This window comes from Gallinula chloropus (assembly GCF_964237585.1).
Source record: "Gallinula chloropus genome assembly, chromosome: 1".
Taxonomy (NCBI): Eukaryota; Metazoa; Chordata; class Aves; order Gruiformes; family Rallidae; genus Gallinula; species Gallinula chloropus.
In genome coordinates, this window is record NC_140085.1 from 34,476,419 (window position 1) to 34,494,897 (window position 18,479).

The window sequence follows — 18,479 nt, forward strand, 5'->3', positions numbered from 1 at the left end:
ATAATCCCACACTCAAAAATACTACTGCAACAGCTTGATAGCACTCACCGCAAGTAATACTGTTTTAAAGCGAAGGCAGCGTTAGAACAACTTCTGGGAAAGTTAAACTCCTCTACAATTTCTCCCCACTGATTCTTCTCTGATACCTGTCAAAAACAACACACAGGCCGAGATACACAACGTACACACAAACATGTCGTTGACAGCGAACATCACGAAAAAAACCCCACAAGCTGCCATGAAGCAAATAGATAAATATATAAAAAGAAATAAAGACGAATGTACATGGGATTCAGGACTATATATTTTACTGACAGTCGGCATTATTCCCCCCTTCGGGAATAATCCCGCTTCTCACCGATATTTTACTGTATTTTTTTTTTTCAATTTATAAATTGGGGGGAGGGAAGGGGGGCTGGGAGGAGGAGGGGGGGGGGCGGCCGGCAGGGTTCGTATTGTTTTGGGGTTTGTTTGTTTTTGTTTTTACTGCCTGGACAATAACCAATCGGGAGTCCCTCTGTCGCCCCCTTTTAAATCCTACCGCGGTCCGTTAAAAACCCAAAGAAGTTTAAAATAATGCAGGGAAGTCTTGGCGGGGGCGCCCCCTGGCCTCCGGGGCGCGGGGGCGCCGTCCCGGGGGGTCCCCCCCAAGACAGATCCACAGACACAGAGAGGCCTTTCTTTTGAGGCCTACATTTCTGTCCCTAGCCTTGAAGCCTAAAGATGGCTATTTGATTACACACCGTCTTGGGTGCCCCTTTTGTTATTTTTCTCCGGGAAGGGCTCGGAGGGCAGCGCCCGGCCCCCCCCGGCTGCGAGGATCGCTTCCTAGCCCATGCTCCGTGCCGATTATCGATGTTAAACATGCCCGCTAATTTTGAGTTGCACTAAAACTGCGCTCAGACTCTCTCCTCTCTGTCTCTCCCTCTGTGAGAGAGAGACACACACACACAGAGCTGCCACCACAAGCGAAAGAAACTGCCTCTCGCCGACCGGAGCTCTCTGCTCCCTCCTCGCCTTCTCCCGGGGAAGGGGGGTAGAGGAGAGGGGCTCCGGAGGAGGCGGGGGAGGCACGGGCGGGGTGTACGCCGTACCCCCGGATCCCCCTTCAACGCTCTACCGACAAGGCCAAGCCACCAACCTGCCTGTCTGCTCGCTTCCTTCTTCCACCCCCCACCTTCTCTAACCGGCTTTAAATAGGACGGTTCCCGGCCACCCCGGCTCCCCCCGCCGCCCCCGGGGGTCAGAGGAGACTTTTGGGAAGAGGTTAGTGGGAGGGAAGCCCAAATTAAAACTTCCACTCACCTTCCCAAATCCGCCTAAAGTGGTGACTCTGGTGTAGAGAGCGTGAAGATCCAGCTCCTTCCCACCCACCACGGGGATCTTCTTAAAAGGAGACCTGCCAAAGGAGATACACACAAAACACCACAACTTGTCAGCTCTGCCCCCTTTTCTCCCCTCGCTGGGGCTGCCGTGTCCTTCAGGGAAGGGGCTGGAAGTTGGATCTGGTCGGTTTAAAAGCCTCCCCCCCTCCCGTTCCATCTCCCCATTTTCCTCACCCTCTGCTGTGGTGAAACTGCCGCAGCTCGTCCAGGAAAGCGAGTCCCTTTCTCCGCTGGTCTGCGTGGTTTTTACCCGTCGAATTTGCCATTTTTGTATTAAAAAAGGTTCTCGTAAAAAAAAAAAATCCAATTTAAAAAAAAAAAAAAAACGGCCGACAACAACAACAATCCCCGGCTCCTCCTTGTCTTTAAGAGACCCAGGTGCCCGTGCTCGGCCGGGGATCAGCCATGGAGAGGGGCTTGTTTAAAAAAAAGTTTAAAAGGAATAAGGGAGCCCAGAGAGTGTGGTAATTGCGAGTCCTGTCTCCACACAACACACAGGCAAAGAGACAGGGAGGGAGAGGGGCACCTCTCAGTAATTCCTCCTCCCGCTGCTGCTGCCTCTCTCAGCACCACAAACCCAACCGATCCAGCCTGCACATGAGACTCAACATGGTGCTGCTGGATCACACAATGAATTGGGTTACTGTTGTGGTGGGGTGGGGGGGGAGCCGGAGTGAGGAGGTATTGACAGTGTGTGTGTTACAGCCGCGGCTCCATGCGATCTCCCTCTCCCTTGCTCGCTCCCTCGCTCGCTCTCTCTCACACACACACTGTACAGCTACGGCAGCGGCGGCGGTGGCGGCGGCAGCGGGATTCACTTCTCTTCTCTCTCAGACAAAAAGATCTGAGGCCGCCGTGCTTCTGCCTGGACGAGAGCGCAACACAGCGGACCCCGGAGGACGGTCCCGGTACTGCAGAAGGCAGCTCTAAAGGCAAAAGCCAGCACAGCCCCAGCAAGCAGTTCCTGGCGGGGAACAATAGGCTCCTCTCGCCGCTAAGGGCTCATCTGCAATGTGCCGCAAACTTCACACAAAGCCGGGCGGAAAAGAGGCGAGGGAGAAGGAGAAGAGGGGAGGAAAAAAACGGCTACTACCGGTTGTTCCGGGGCTAGGGGCCGGGGAAAGGGCCCTCCCTCGCCAGGCTCTTACCGATCGGCCTCTCTCCGCTGGCTGACGGCGGGGGGGGGGGGGGGGTGTGTGTGAGTGTGTGGTGTGTGTGTGTGAGCGAGAGAAGGGGGAGGGCAGGAGAGGTGGATTTTTAAAGCGGGGCCGAATTTTTTAATTGGACTAAACCCAACGCCCTGAGTTCAAGGGGAGAGAAAACAACAACTGAAGGGGGCACTGGCGGATTTGGACTTTTGAAAAACTTTCCGAGTCCCCCGGCCTGAGGTGTTTCCAAGGGCAGGAAGTCGCCCCGGATGGCACGGCGGGGGCGGAGGGGGGGTTGCTCGCTGAGGGGGGGGGCAGCGGGAACCCCTCATTTCGAGACACGAGGTGTGTAAAACTCCCCGAAGGAGAATGCGGAGCGCTTCCCCAAGCAGGCGGTGCCCTGGAGGGGTTCGCCAGCGGGGTCTGAGCTCTGCCTCCATAAGTATTTTTATTTCCCCCCCCCCTTCCTTCTGCTGGAGATACTATGGCCTGTAATCAAACTGCTTTAGGACTGCTGTACTGCATGTAAGCCGCTGATATGTATTTCTGTACGTTGATGGAACATACAGCATAAAATCAATGAAGGAGGAAGGGCTTGGCCCGCACCCTGGATGGGCAGTAGCCAACGGGGGCACTGCAGGGCACCTTCCATTTCACCTGTGGTGCCTACGGTGTTTGTAAACACTTGTTTTGAGCCCAGGGGAAGACCTGCCCTGCGACCCTGATGGAGCCTGGGGTGAACAGGAGTGAGAAAGGGCCCATTGGGTGAAGGGCACCTTTATCCAACGTTAGCTCCTCAGGTAAAGCAAGTGGGGACCCAGGTGGGCATTCATCCTTCCTTGGTGAGCAAATGGAGCTCTTGGTGAGAGCGTGGTCTGGTTTAAGAGATCCCAAAGGAAGGTTTGCCCCTCACAACCAGTACATTGAGGTCCAAGGCCAGGTTGGGCCTTTAGGTGTTGGATTTTTAAAGCAGAACTCATTAAAGTCAGTAAGGAGCTGTGTTTTAAAATCAATGGCACATTATGGCCCCGAGTGAGCACTTAAAGAAGGAAAACCGTAATTCCTTTCTATTCCACATACTAGCTTCCCCTTTTTTATGTTTTTAAATAAGGTATTTTATTTTCCTTTGGACTTGAGTGCTGTTTCAACTCAAATATAAGCACAAAGACACAGATATGTTTTAAGATTTGCTCTGGACTCACACTTTTTTTTTTGGGGGGTGAAGGAGGGAGCAAAAAAATGTCTCAGTTTGAAATTAATGCTCTGTATTGAAAGTCGTCCTCTGTGTGGATGGGGTGGCCGTGTATGGGTTTCAGGGTAAGAAATAGTGTCTATTCACTATAGAATTGAGCCCCACCACCGCCCCCCCTCCACCCCCCAAATTAGACCTGCAGCAGATCCTGGTCTGCAGCTCCTGTCTATGACACTCCGAGTTTCTGCTATTTCAGCAGGAGTATGCATAAGACTCCCAAAGCCAGGATAACATGAACGAGAGAGGCTTAAAACAAACGACTGTGGGGCTAAATCGCTCTTTCAGACATAACGTGGCTAAACCTTCCTTCGCAGGAGGGCGGTGGTTTTTAATCATGCCTTAAAATTCCTTAAAGGCAGGGGGTCTCCCCTCCGCGAGGGGCGGTCGACAGAGGTGAGTCACTTTGCTCGCCCGGGTGCTCCGTGGAAGGGGAGTGGGAGGCAGAGGGGAGGATAGGCAAATTGCGTAGCAGGGCTAGGTGGGTTTCCATGCTAAGCACAGCAATTGCGCACGGTCCCTTACGTAACTGTCAGCTGGGGATTCCCTAGAGGGGGTCACTTTATTCAACCATTACACAGACCCCGGCCGCCGCTCCGGCGCGCCTGGGCTGCCGTTGCCGCCACTACTGAGGCTGCGGCTACAGCTAGAGCTAGCGCGGCGGCTCCTCACAAAATGGCGGCGCCCATGGAAAGCAGCAGCCCCATTTTGTGCCCGGCAGAGCCTGTCAACAAAACGCCGACTTGGCCAAGGCTGAGGAACAGAAGGCGGCGGCTCGTTCGCGTTACAGAGAGCGGAGGGAGGAGAGCGAAGGATTTCACCGCCCTCCCGCCGCCGAGAGGAGACTCTATCAAGTGTGCGCGTTGGGGGAGGGAGGAGAGGGAGGTGAAGGGGGGACGCGAGAAGCGAGCGAGTCAGAGGCTGCGTTATCCCAGTGCGGAGCTGCCGGAGCCGCGGCGCGGGGGAGGGGAAGGCGAAGGCGAAGGCAGGCGGCTTTGGGGCTGGCCGCGCCGGCTTCGCCGCTCGCCGGGGCCCGGCTTGCGGAGATCCGAGGGCTTCGGAGGCGAGGGGCTGGGGGAGCGGCCGGCGGCGCGGGGCCGGGCCGGGCCGCGGCGGGCGTGGGAGCCCGGGGCTGCCCGGTAGAGAGGCGCTGCTCCTCGCTTTTCGCCCTCCCGCGCATCCCGGGTGGATGGGACCGTTCCTGTCGGATTCTGGCGAACCTGTAATGAACGACAGGACGATCTAGCTCCTTGTGTAGCTAACTAGGTCACTGTCAGCACTTAATTACTGTTTGTTTCATTTTAGTGCGTGCCTTATGAATAAACCGGCTATTAGGCTGATGCTTCAAGTAACCCTATCCAGCACCAAGGTACAAAATGTCTGTATTGGACTCTGATCTTGCGATGCCAGCTTGATGATAATTACTGTTTTACGTTAACGATGCCTGGATTCTTGCAGCTTGGTTCTTCAGCTTATGGCTGAAATAGTCGGAGATCCCCTATGATGAGGTCGTGAAGCTGGTATTAACATTACACCACCGGTTTTGTTGTGTGTTGACGGGGGCTCCCCTCTTCTTTGAGGTAGAGAAAGGGCTTGTAAATTAAAACCTTTATTTTATGATTTGTCTGTCTTAATATGCATGCATTTTAACGGTGTTAAATAAAGGTGATGACCTTTTTCTGGTGGAAGTGATAATTTTTAAGTGTGCTAAAATAATGCTTACGTTTAGGTGCTATAGAATTTCTCTTGTTGCATATTAAAGAGTCAAAGGCTAAATGTAGGGGGAAAAGGGAAAAAATTTTGATAGTTAGGAAGAATAATCCTTTTATTGATCTCTGTATAGTACCTGTCAGGGCAATTTAAATCGCTTTAACTTGTGAAATAAAACCTGTACTGTTATAAACTCCTTATAAAATTTATTATACACAATGAATTTCAGTGTGGAAATGTTATGTGTGGAAGGAGCATTCTTGCAGGCAGACAGTGCAGATCCAGGAACTCAGTTGTCACTGTTCAGCTGGGTGTGTTTTTGTTTTGGGTGGTGGTTGTGTTTTTTTGTTGGGCTTATTCCTTTTTGGTGGTTTGTATTTTGTGTCTGTATGGTGTTTCCTTTTTTTTTTTTTTTTTTTTACAAAAAGTATTAATGGTGCTAAGTGAGCATTTTATTCTAATAGCTGTATCCTGTGTTGCAGTTTGAAACTTCCTTCTTGAATCTTTATTATTAAAATTTTGTGCTCATTACCTATCTGCCAGGCTGCTGCTATCCAGAGAGCAGGCCACTAACTGCCTTTGCGTTCTGGTGGGTGAAATATTCTTGCTCATTTCCATTTTCATTTCTGCTTGTGCTGTTCTTGAATTGTGGCAACATGACGTTTTGATTAGAGTAACTAGTATCACTAGCTGAATGCTACTTACATTAAACAGTAAACTGTAAATCCTTAGAAACTGAAGTTAGTATATTTTGTGTGTGTGTGTATCTGTATACATGTGTTTTTAAGAAACGCAGCCTATTAGGTGGGTTAGAGAAGAGGGTAAATTCAGTCTTAAGACCGGAGACAGTAGCATATAATACAGGTGCAATCTGAAAATAAACAGAAGAATTACAAGATGAGCATCTCATAGAGGAGGAAGGGGTAGAAAGCCAGTGGTAAATTTTAGTGACATTCATCTCAAACCGTTTTTAATAAAAAATGTTAAAAGTGCTGGAGTTAACTGCATGTGTTAGGCTAAAGACTTCACTGTTTGCACAGCTTGCAGTGACAAATGTACACTTCAACAAAGGGCATTTACTCAGCAAGGTAATAGTCCTACCCCTTCTTATTGAACAATGTTTTGAAACTATTACATTTTAGTGTGCTAGCTTCTCTTAAAGATGCTGCTGCTTTGTATAGACAGTAAGGGGTTAGCCTTCAATGGTACGGAATTATATCGTAAATTAAGATCTTAAGCATGAAATGAGAAGCTGAACAGTATAGCAAAGGTGAGAACGCAGATGTACAGTACTACTGCACCGGCTACTTCTGCACACTTGTACAGAATTTCCACTGCAGATAGTGCAGGTTCACTGCCTTGGCAGTCTCAGTTTAGATAATCTTAAAAAAAAAAAAAAAAAAAAGAAAGAAGGACCCTTTTATGTTGAAAAGAACCAACTTCTTAAGTTGTTTATTTAAATGTCTTATGACACTTTCCTCCCAGATCTCCTAATGTGTTGCACGCCTTCCTCATTTCAACTTATTTGTATGGTATTACTACTCAGGAAATAAAACGGAAGGAAAAATGGGCCACATAAATGCTGTTGTAAATACTTAAGTAAATAGATGTAAACGCTTTTTTTTTAAATACTATCTATAGTTATTGTCATTTTCTAATACTTGCTGTTATTCACAAACGTTCACTTCTGGAATCAATGAATTTTATGATCATCTAAACTCTAAATTAAAAACACTTTGAAGTTGAAGGTTTTTCAGTTGTGCAATGAAGTATGAAACATGAAGCAGGAAAACCCTAAGTGCAACTGAAGGAGAAGTAAAATAAGTAAATGCACTCCCACTTGAAACTGCAGTGCTTTTGAAATGGTTAATTCCTTTCCAGGTTCTGACTTATGTGTTCTGAATGCCTGGGGTTGGCAATACTTCAACAGCAAGTTTAGAAAAGTTACCGAGTTCATCTTTTTCTTACACTTGAAAAATGTTTGCTGCATTTCTGAAGTTATCATACCTGTAATCCAGATTAGGGCCTTAATGACGGAAAGTATTTAGATGTTCTAGCAAGCACTGAGATCAGAAATGTCCTGACAGCAAAGTGGTATGAGTTTTTAGAAGGGGTGGGGGGAAATCATATATACACTTGGCAAATGCCCTGTTTGAAGCATTACTTTGTCATTACCTCTGTGTTTGTGTGATCTGGTGGATGGCACACTTCCCTTGCCACTATTGCTGCACACGTTCCCTGAAATAGCTCTAGTGTGATTCATGTTTCTGGTTGGATGTGTGAAAGTTTGATTGAGATGCAAAACTGAGAGCGTTCTTCTGAATGTTAAAAAGGAACCGTGCTCAGACGTACGGAAACGGTGAGGTTAAATTTGGCTCAAACTTAAAGGGGTTCTGTAGAGTAAGAACGATGATGCTGCATGCGGGTGGGGAAGGTCTGGCTAACTTAAAGCAAAAACCAAACTAGCAACTTCAAAACGCTTGTTAGAAGTCTAAGTGGCAAGATGCTACTAGTAGGGGCGTTCTCAGTATTGCAGATCTGCCAGCAATATTTGCTTGTCACGTAGCACCGTCTCCTCTTTATATTTTTACCAATTGAAATGGCAGTCAACGGTAGCTAAAAATATGTAGAAATTTCTCTGAGTAAGCGGTTGCCTTAGTTAACTTTTCTGTAGGCATAAATGAAAAGGGAAGTAGTTTGTGCAACTGTGAATGTGTGGACAGACAATACATGTGACAATTTAGGCATTTCAATATAATACATGCTGGAAAAACTTTTCAGAAAAGTAGTAAATGAAAGAAATACTGATTAAATAACATTCAAGCTAACTAGTCTGCTGAAATTGTCCAAGCAAATCAAATACTTAAGGACGGTAAAAACACTTGAAAACCTGCAGATGGACTTTTGACAGAGAAAATTTGTTGTTTAATCATGATTCTCTGTATGTTGGTGATCTGCTTACTGTGGATTTGGTCTTACAGACTGCTGGCAGATGAGCAGCATTGCAATGAATGTCCAGATAAAAGGAAGTATCTCTATTTTCAGACTAAAGGGGAAAAAGAAAATGTCAAGCTTACTGCATTGAACAGATGTTGGGGACAGCCAACTTGAAAATCACACTTAAAAAATTGGATATAAACTGTTTAACTGCAGTAGCATCCAGCATAACTGAAAAAAGCTGGTAAGAAACAGCGTTTGAGGTTGTTTACCTATAAAGAGCTATCAAATGAAGTCAAGTATCAGTTCCTGTTGCTTGCAGTAAAATGATAGCATTTGAAGCTCTTGGGGGAATCTATGACTCTCTTAAAGAATCTCCAGATGTTACAAAAATGTTTACTAAGGCTGAGCTATTAACTATTTTCTGAATTTTGAACCTTAATATGAGACTTGTCTCACACAGAATCTTGTTGCAAATGGGATAACTGAGGTTGCTTGGGGAAAAAGTAGGAGAAATAGGGTGTGTATATAGGCTCCTGCATCTAACATCAGCTCTCAGTCTTGGAGCTTCTGGAGTTACCAGGGTCGCTATGTTGATGCACAGAGTGGCTGACACACAGAGCTGGGACAGTGCCAGGTTCTGAGCTGGGACGTACCTAATGCTGTTTAGAGAAGAGCAAGCACAGTCCCCTAACCCTTTACCGAGAGGCAAAAGTGCACCCTGTGGATATTTGGGGTTGCACTGTTAAAAAACATTATGCAACCTTGTCTGCTCAGCCTTGTCCTTATCGAGCCTGTGTGGAAACTGCAGGCTGGGGAAAGGCCTCTTCCCTCTCTGAGACTCCCTCACCGGAGTTGAGGAACAGTACAGGCCTGGAAGAATTCCTGAAGTCCTGCTGAAGAAGGAAAGGGAGACTAAAGAAAACTTGGGCTCTAGCAAGGAAGACCTGATAATTTTGGGTGAGACAGCCCCCTCTCTGGGAGGCTTTCAGGAGTGTCAGAGGCGACTTGGACTTAAGATGTGTATCTCCTCAGATACAGTTACCGTACGGTTTGTTTCCATCTTTTGCTGAGTCAGGAATATTTAGTAGTGCAGCTATTCACACTTGATTTGTAACCTTAAGGCTTGCTTTATCATTGGAAGTGTTTTATTTCAGTTTCTTGAACACAAACTTCCAGTGAATTACGGCATGTGCTGCACCAGGGACTGCTTTTAGTGAGTTTCCTGGCGTAAATAGCAGCGCCCTCAGCTTACTGTATGGTCTCTCAGATTTAAACTTCTTCCTGTTTCATTTCATCCTTCATCAAGTTATTCTATTGTTAATTTACAAAGTCCAAATACTTTTTTTTTTTTTAATGCTACAAGTTTAACCTAGATTTGTAAGTAAGTCTGTCTGTGAATTAAACCCTTAGAATACTTTGTTACCTCTATTTAAATAAGGCTGGGCTCATTCTTCACTGTGCTATAGGAGAATGAAATAATGTCATGTTTTTTCTTCAAAACGTTGCCAAGCTATTGCAGAGCCCCCATGGGGTTCCTTTGGAATTAGTTGTGCTTAGCACTTAGGAAAATAGAGTTGTGTGTCCTTAATCCAGGTGTTTGTGTCATGTTTGCTGTACTGTACAGAAGTTGCAGTGCGTATTTGATTGTGCAGGTTTCCCCATGTTACTCAGGTATTGTGCTAAGGAATTCTCTCCTTTTGCCAAAAAAATACTAAATAAACTTTCAAAGATGGTGTTCAATTTTTTTTTTTTTTTAGTTTGAGTAGCTAGCTGCGCCCACGTTCATATGAGGATAAATTTACTTATTTCTAGAAGAAAATATATATAGATGTTTATTTTTTTCATCTGCCAAAGAGCTCTTGACTTTAAGTAAAAGTCTTAATAGTTTCTGTCAGCAACTGAACATTAACATTATATATAATTGCATACAAACATTAACATATACACACATAAAAATGAAGGTTGAAAAATTCAGTGCTCAGTACTTAGGAGTTTTCCGTCTGGACGACATCATGGATGTGTATTATGATAGTCTTTAATTATATGATCACTTCTTTAATGCAGGAGCCTTCAGTTTGGGGTGGATACTGCTCACTGAATTAAAAAAAGGTGATGCCTCTGTACCGTGATGTTTAAATGGTTGTCCGAATACAGCGTTTTGGAGAGGGTTTCTTTTGCATTTTCATCCAAGCTTTTCAGGACTCATCGTTAGGAGAGTGACTGAACGCTCATAACAAGGAGCTCCCAAAATTCTGAGCTAGAGGTGGTCCCATCACATGAGAAAGCTAAGGCACCGAGCACTTCAGTGTAAGAACAGCTGCTAAGTTGGGGTTTTCCTCATTTAATCAAAGCACAGTTTCAGTGGGTATAATTTACAGGGTGTTTGAGAGCGGAGAGTTCAGCAGTGCTAGCCGAACTTCATCCATAGGCACGAACTGCTGCGGACACGCTGTGGTCCTACCTGTGTCACTAAGGCCTTTGGAGTGCAGGATTATTGTGATGCTCTTGGGTTTTGAAACATGACTGTGCTCGGCGGCGGCAGTGGGGAAGGCTGTATACCGCTGCCTTGCGCTTGCCATCGCTGTTTCTGCATTTAGCTTCCAGGGGCCCGAGTTCAGCACTCGGAAAATAAGAAACACTTGGTCAGAGGCCGCCAGTTCAGCGTAAGGAACTCGCAGCTCTGTGTGAATCCCCGATAAAGACAGAAATGGAAATGGGGTGTGCCCAACAGGATGGGTTTGCCGTAGCCTCCCAACAGCACCCATCCTTCCCCTCCCCGGCCCGCGGCTGGCTCTCCGCGCTGCCCTGGGTGCCAGGAGAGGGAGCACGGAGCACGGTGGAGCCCCGGCCCCAACTGCAGTCCCCACCGCTGCCTCAGGTAGGAGCAACTGCCAGCACCGACCTGCTGCATTGCTGATGCCATGGAGTTTTCATAAAACCCAGCTTCTAGCTCTTAATATTTTATTTCTTGCTGTGCACGTGCAGCTTGAGATTCAAAACCTTATTGCTTTATCATGATGTTCAGAAACTGCCCAAAAGGCATATCCTGGATTTAAAGTCTACTTTCCCACTAAATTTTAGATTCTCTCTTCAAGGTAAAGGCCTTTTCAAGTACATTCAGAGGACTTTTTCTCTTCTAGAGTAAAAATGGGTGGGTGTTTTTTCTCCCTCAGTTTCATACTTGAATTCTTGTTAAAAATTTCTTCTGAAAACATCTGCTTCAGGCAGACACCTGGCCTGGAAAACTTTGTTCCATGTAGTTTTAAGTTCAGGAAAACCTGTATCCTTGGTTGTTTCTTCCTGTAAGGTGTAATGGAACGGGAAGTCCTATCAAAATTCAATCCTGAAAACATATCCTAGCAGCAGTTTGGCTCCATTTGCATTTACAGTCACTGCACACAGTGTGATTGCAAAACGCCTGTACCCTGGGCTCAAATACAGGAAGTCAGCCCTCCTGTAATAGGCTCAGCTCATTCCAACGTAAGGCTAATTACTCCTAATAACACTGCCCGATACCAGTGCATGAAAGGAGGGTATCAAGTCCTGTGCTTGTAATCCAAGTAGTAAAAAAATACTCCTTCCAGTAGTGATTTTGCTGTTGCCTTCCTCAAATGGGCTTAGGGCTCTGAGTAGCTGAAGGAATTGTGCTGTGTTAGGTACCTTCAGTAGTATCCAAACTGTATCCCTTTGCTAGGCAGAGCTGGGATCCCCTCTTTCAGTCCCAACTGCTGTTACAGGATTCCAGTCCAAGACTGGAACTGTTCTGTCAGCGAGCCTGGGATGTCCTGGGAGAAATCCCAAAGGATTACTTGGTTTGCTAATCTCTGCTCAAGGGCTTCTGGTGCCTTCATTGCTAACAAAGGCTTAGCCTAGTAAGTACTGCCTGCTATTTCTCTTTTTGTTTGTTTATTTGTTTAATTTTTAAGAAGGGACTGCCTGATGAATGCCCAGTGAGCATAATGTTAAGAGCTTTTTTGTTCTCACTGTGGTACTGCCGGCTTCAGTTAGGTGTGAGAATGATAAAGAGCTTTACACAGCTGTTTCCTTTATTTGTCCTTTCCCTGTCCCCATCCCATCCTCACAAAATGTTTGGGACATGTCTTCTAGCAATATAATTAGAACACAGAGGGCTATGCTGTAGTCATATGCCTCTTTGAAGGGGGGAAAACCCACAAGAAAATGCCAAAACAAAAAATCCCCATGGTTGAGGGAGAGAAAAGACTTTCCAGTTCCTTTTACATGACCTTCACCATTACTGCAGAATTGAGAGTTCTGTCAATTGGAGTTAATAATACTGTTCTAATAAATAAACCTTTATTAAATACTCCACTGGGTATTTGGATGTTATGTTGATTTTTTTTTAATTTTTTTTTATAGTGAAGCATCACCAAAAGTCTGCTTTTAGGTGCTCTTCTGCCCCAAAGAAGATACAGAAAACTTGTGTTTTTGTTTGTTCTTGGTGGTTTCAGTGGCAAGTTGCAGTTCCTGGGTATAGAAGTCCTTGAAGCTGACTTCTTTATGCCTGCAAGTGGTTGAGTGCCAGCTGGAGGGAAATAGGCACTTCTCACATCATTGAAGCAGCTTCAGTGTTCTTCAGCACCTTTTCATAGAAAGCTAGGGGATGTGACATTTGCAAACTTCTGAAGGGTTTTAGATTGCCTTTTAGGTAGCCCAACTACCTTGGTTCCCCTGCCTTGGTAGATGACACAACTCCATCACAGACAATGTGCCATGCAGTCACTGGCCTTCTAAAAAGCTGTCGTGTGTTTCAAGACCATAGCTCTCCAGGTGTCTTGGAAAGGAGCTGTCCTACCTGAGGAGGGAGTTGCTCTTAAGGTTCCCCTTTGCCCAGTGCCACAGCAGAGTGCTGCTCACTGGGTGCTGGGAACAAATTTAAAAGTTAGTGAAAGCAAAGCTGTCAGTTACGAGGCATGTGTTGGGTTAATGTGGTGTGGCCTTAGTAAAGTCAATGATCTCAAATAGGAGGTAGCAGTAAACACTAAACCCCACGGCTTTGTAAATGTGAATGAAGTTAGGGGAAGTTTAACAGGAAGCAGTCAGCAGGCAGGTGCACGTGCCTGGCTGTGCAGGAGGAGGGACCACTGCAGGCCAGCTATCTAGGGTGGCACGCTGGGAGTGTGAACTGCCAAGTGCAGCACTGTGCCACCCTCGCTGCCCATGCTGTTCTTTGTGCTGGTGCCCTCCACACATCAGCAAGAGATCAGGAGCTCAGCAACTCCCAGCTCCTACAGCTTGTTCCAGGACCCAAACTCAAATGCCTGAAAGGGGTTTGCATCTCTGTGTAGGTCTGTTGGAGTCCAGCAGTTGAGCTGCAGTCCCCAGAAAACGTTGGATCATCTCTCAAAACTGGAGTCATGATATTCTGTGTAATGTCTTATGGGTGATAAAAGTAGTCAGGACTTAAATACTGACAAATAGTTCTCTTTGTCAGGCTTTGCTCATCTCAAAATTAATGGGACAAAGCTGCTGCAAATTCACTACTCAAAGGCAGTAAGTAAAGACACCTGCAAAGCTCCTACGCTGCAGCAGTATTGCCAATTAATTTCTAGTAAGGTTTTGCTGTATTAAAACATCTCACATGTAACTTGATCTCTGAAAAAAGGACTTCTCAGTGGTTTTGTGAAGGTGGGAGAAAGAACTGGACTGTCAAAATCTTTAATCTTTTGTCCAAATATAAGATACTGTTTTGATGTATATTATAGTGTTTGATCCCAGAATTTAGCTCTCCCAAGTATTCTTCCTCATATTCCGTGATTTACCACGGAAATAAGGGTGTGTGGAGAGGAGATGGGAGCATTGCAAGAAGCTGATAGCTGTGTTTTTCGTTTGCACACCAGTCACTGCAATTTCAGTCCAACTTCACAGTGGCTTTCACGTTGTGACATTGTTTTTAAAGCATTTTATACTTTGGGGTGTTATTTAACTTAGAGACACGAACAATAAAGTTTTGTTGTTTGAACTTCTGCCTGCCTAATTGTCATGAAAGGAGAAGTACGAGCTACGCAAACAGATTTTATTGAAGTATAAAAACAGAGCCAGCAATTTACACAATCTGCAGAAATGACATGTCATTACCACAAGCTAGCTACTACAGGAAGTAGCTCTTGAATTGTGCGCCAGATTAGGTATTAACTTAAGACTCTGCTTACCCCAATACATTTGGGGACTAATTATTCCATGTGCTTTAAGAGCCCTGTAAACCTTTAAGGCAGGGACAAAAAATCTAAAACCCAACTCTTAGGTCTTCTATTGGACAAGTTTTGATGTAAAACCTCAACTCTCCTCAGAATACAGAATATAACTTTGGAGTTACTTGTTTCATGGGTCACCTCTAAGTCTCCTATCTCCTTTTGACCAATGTGGTCAGTGTGGGTGGTGATTTGCTCGAGGAACAACTGAGATTTTGGGCAAATCCCTGATGCTGAAAACCTGCAGGTAAGTAATTTACATAATGACGTCATTAACGTAATCTGGCAGTTGATTTGCCAAGCTAGTAGCTCATGAATTGGTAGCAGTCTGACTGGCTAGTTTCTGAACAGCAGCAGTAACTTCGTCCTGCAGCAGAGCTGTGCACCCAATACTCCAACCAATGGCAAGCTCTGGAACCACTGCTGGTGATTAGGCATCACCAAATTGTTCCATGATTAGTTTGATGTAGCTTAAATCGGTGCTGCTTCCAAACAGAAGCATGTCATCCACCTTCATCCTCTCCTTGCTTCCTCTTGGCGTTAGTGCTCACAGCTGTACTGCAACCTGGATAAAGATTAATTCAGCTGAGAATTTACAGGACAAAAAAGTTACCTTTTAAAGGGACTCATTATCTATGATGATTCACTGTATGAAGGGCAGCATCAATGCAAGAGAAGGTGGAAATAAGCAGCTCAGGGAAGGCAGGGCTCCCTTTTTGTTCCACCCTCAAAGGCTCCAGCATCCACACCATTCAGATGCCAACAGCAGGACAAAGCATTATCCTTTTTTCACAGATTAAGGAGTCAAAGACACCTGGAATCAAGGCAATTAGGTGCTTCTACCAGTTCCTTGTTACTGTTTAAAAGGCTGATGAAGAAAGGTGGTGAGTCTTCTGATAAATATTTCCTCTAGTTTGCTAGCCTATTTGCAACAGGCATTTTGAAAGGGGTGCACCTGGCTCAATAGTTAGCTCTGCTTTTTATTGCTGTTTCAGGGCAGGTGGGGTACAACTGTCATCTTGTGGTATTTGCAACAAAACAGAAATAGAAGACTAACTTTCATTTTACATGCAATGTGTCCATGTGGGACAGACACAGATACAGAAATGAGTTAGAAAAAGCATTTTAGCTGATACCCACCCTATTATATTTTCCTTCTGCTGCCTACTTTCAGCTTGTATGCCACAGAACATTGCACTGTATCCAAAGGCCTAAATTCTGAGTCTGCAGGGCTTGGGGACGGAGGGAAGTTGAGCCTAAATATCTACACAGAACCATTTATACTGGATGTTCTCAAGACTGAGATTTGGAAATAAGTTTCCTTCACTCATGAAGAATCGTAAGATAGAACCTTTTGGACTGTGGCACTTCTATATTTAATTTTTCTGTACGTATACTTTTTTTTCCCTCTCTGTGCATAAGTTTTAATTTAAATACATGTATTAAATAAATTCCACATCTGAAGTAGTGCAAATATGGGATATTTCAGGAAAGGCTATACTTTGAGACAAAGGACACATACTGCAGACTTCATTTTGGTGAGTCTTAATATTTTCAGTCAACTTTAAAACTGAATGATGAAGTATTGTGTTGTCTACTCTTGACTTTCCAAATTGCTGCCCTCCTGTAGACCTATTGGGTTTAGTTTCTGGGAATTTTTGTCCATTTTAGCTTTCTTTCCAGCTTCCTCTGCCTCCTCTCTGCAACACTTTGGCATTGGAGGTAAAGCACATCACTCTGGAGATTCATGATTCTTTCCCCTCTAAGTATGGAGTGACGACTGAAATTATGCTTAGTCCCAAATTATAATTTTATGCTATAAACAGTAAATTTAAGCAATTGAAAAATAAGTACAAGCTTTTAACTTTGATCTGCAGTTCAAAAACTTCCTCATGTCAATCGTACTGAACCTATGCTATGCTTTAGGAAAACAAGGGGAGAGGTGGGTCTTTTAACAGCTCACAGTGTAAGTTTCACCATCCCAGTGATGGAAAAGGGTTGGGCTGGAGCCCGCAATAATGCAGCAGCATCAGCCTTACCACCTCCTCTGTCTTACTTCAACAACTAGGGGCTTGGCATCTGCAGACTGACACAAGAGCTCATTGTGCGTTGCTGTCCTGGCACAGGTATGGCACTTGAATTGCTTGGAAGCCTTGGGAGGCTCTGGCAGGACAAGTCAAATGCCTCTGCATGTGAATTAAGAAGAAATGTCATGCAGTTTAGACCTTGGGACAGGATCAGAGTAGTAGTAAAGTAAATTCGTGTTCCTCAGTGTAAAGCCTTTTTTCACCTGTTAAGACATTATGAAAAGTAGTCTATTTTGTGCTAGGGCAGAGGATATGGAAAGCCAGGAATGGACAGGAAGAAACAACTTAGTTATCTCTCTGTTTTTAAAAATAAAACATTCAGATTTTTAGCTACAACAGCCATACTCTTCTAGCCCAGCTGTTGTAATCCTCAGACAACTAAGAAACACTATATAAAGTGCTTGGAGTTGTGATAGAATTTATTTTACCTGCAGTTTCCTTCTAAACCAGGTCCCAGTTCAGCACTTTATGTAAAATCAAAGGAGTTGGGTACATCAGAATTGCTGTGAGTGAACTGGGAGGGCAGCATCCTTTTACTTTATCTTTTCTCCAAATACATTCTTGAAGAGTTTTTGGGGTTGTTACTTTTTTGCTCATAATGCTAGAAAACAAAATCAGAAACAGCTAATTATTAAATATGGAGGCACTGTTATATTACATGTGGCCTTAACTGATACCAAACTCCCTTTTCACACAATATTGTATTTTCCCATTTCAAGTGAAATTACCTATAACCTAAAATCTGCTTGAATTTTATGTTTGTGACGTCTTCTGTAACGCTACAGGATTATTCATGTAAGAAGTTGTGCATGCAGATAACTGAAGGAGCTTGGCTTAGGAATGTAAACATTTTCTGCTAGAGATGCTTTTTTTTTATCTGTGGGACATACGATTCCCAATAAAATGTGACATACTAATTGCTACCACAGGAAAAAAAAAAGTGTATATATATATTCAGGGAAGTAGTTTTGTTTACAGCTGAGGTTAGCCATTCAATTAATTTTGAAGGAAATTATAGCACCTAGACTTAAAATGGTTAACATGATTTAAGAGAAAAATCAGTATTTTAAAGTGGTTTGTGTCAGGAACACGGCTGTGTTTTCCAGTGGCAGAGGGCCATACAGAGCCTGTATTCCCACTTCTCGCTACGAAGCCCAAATTTGGTATCCTTAAGCATTCATGGTATGATATTTGTTCATGAAGAGAACAAAGGGAACATTCTGCACTTGAAAAGCAACCCAGCTTCCAACAGAATGGGATTTTAGTCTGAAGGAAAAGGAAAATCTTAGCCCCAGTGAAAAAAATTATCACCGGGTTCTGTAGTATCCAGCTTGTAGGTGAAGAGCTTTAAGCATACTATCCTGCCCCAGATACTCCTGAAGCCTGGCTGTGATCCTTGAAAAAAGCTGTCTAATAGTCAGCAGGAAAATGTTAAATATTAAGTTAAATGTCTAACATACCCTGTGCAGGGAAACAGAATAATTGCCCTGGAATAGGAAATGCAGAACTCTGTTGAAAAAAAGTCTGGTGCAAAAGAAGGCCTTGGAGCTTTTTCAGGCAGAGGCACTGCTGCTGTCTGCAGGTGCCTATTTTACTTGGGATTTATGGCCTAGAATGCTATCCTGGTTGGTGTTTGTGTCCTTTCATTTAAAATAAGATGAAGAATCCTCTTCAGGAGGAAGACTTGTCATCCTCCTGCTTCAAATACATTAGCTGGGAAGTTACAGCCTTCACTAAAGAAAAGCCAGGTT

General features: G+C 44.6%; 1 protein-coding gene and 1 long non-coding RNA gene across 2 annotated transcripts in view; one reads left to right on the forward strand and one right to left on the reverse strand.

Annotated features, from left to right (window-relative positions):
• The window catches only part of ARID2 (AT-rich interaction domain 2), a gene marked incomplete at its 5' end in the record, with an annotated part of 99,270 nt that extends 97,619 nt beyond the window's left edge, over positions 1 to 1,651 (reverse strand). Inside the window, 3 exons of the mRNA XM_084279108.1 lie at positions 49 to 146; positions 1,306 to 1,399; positions 1,560 to 1,651. Coding sequence (XP_084135234.1) covers positions 49 to 146; positions 1,306 to 1,399; positions 1,560 to 1,651 — 284 coding nt within the window. The remainder of the gene's footprint in view (positions 1 to 48; positions 147 to 1,305; positions 1,400 to 1,559) is intronic.
• Positions 1,652 to 4,077: 2,426 nt separating this feature from the next.
• Positions 4,078 to 18,479, forward strand: part of LOC311195961 — a 50,487-nt gene continuing 36,085 nt past the window's right edge. Inside the window, exons 1-2 of the long non-coding RNA XR_014617547.1 lie at positions 4,078 to 4,178; positions 5,088 to 5,151. This is a non-coding gene — a long non-coding RNA (uncharacterized lncRNA). The remainder of the gene's footprint in view (positions 4,179 to 5,087; positions 5,152 to 18,479) is intronic.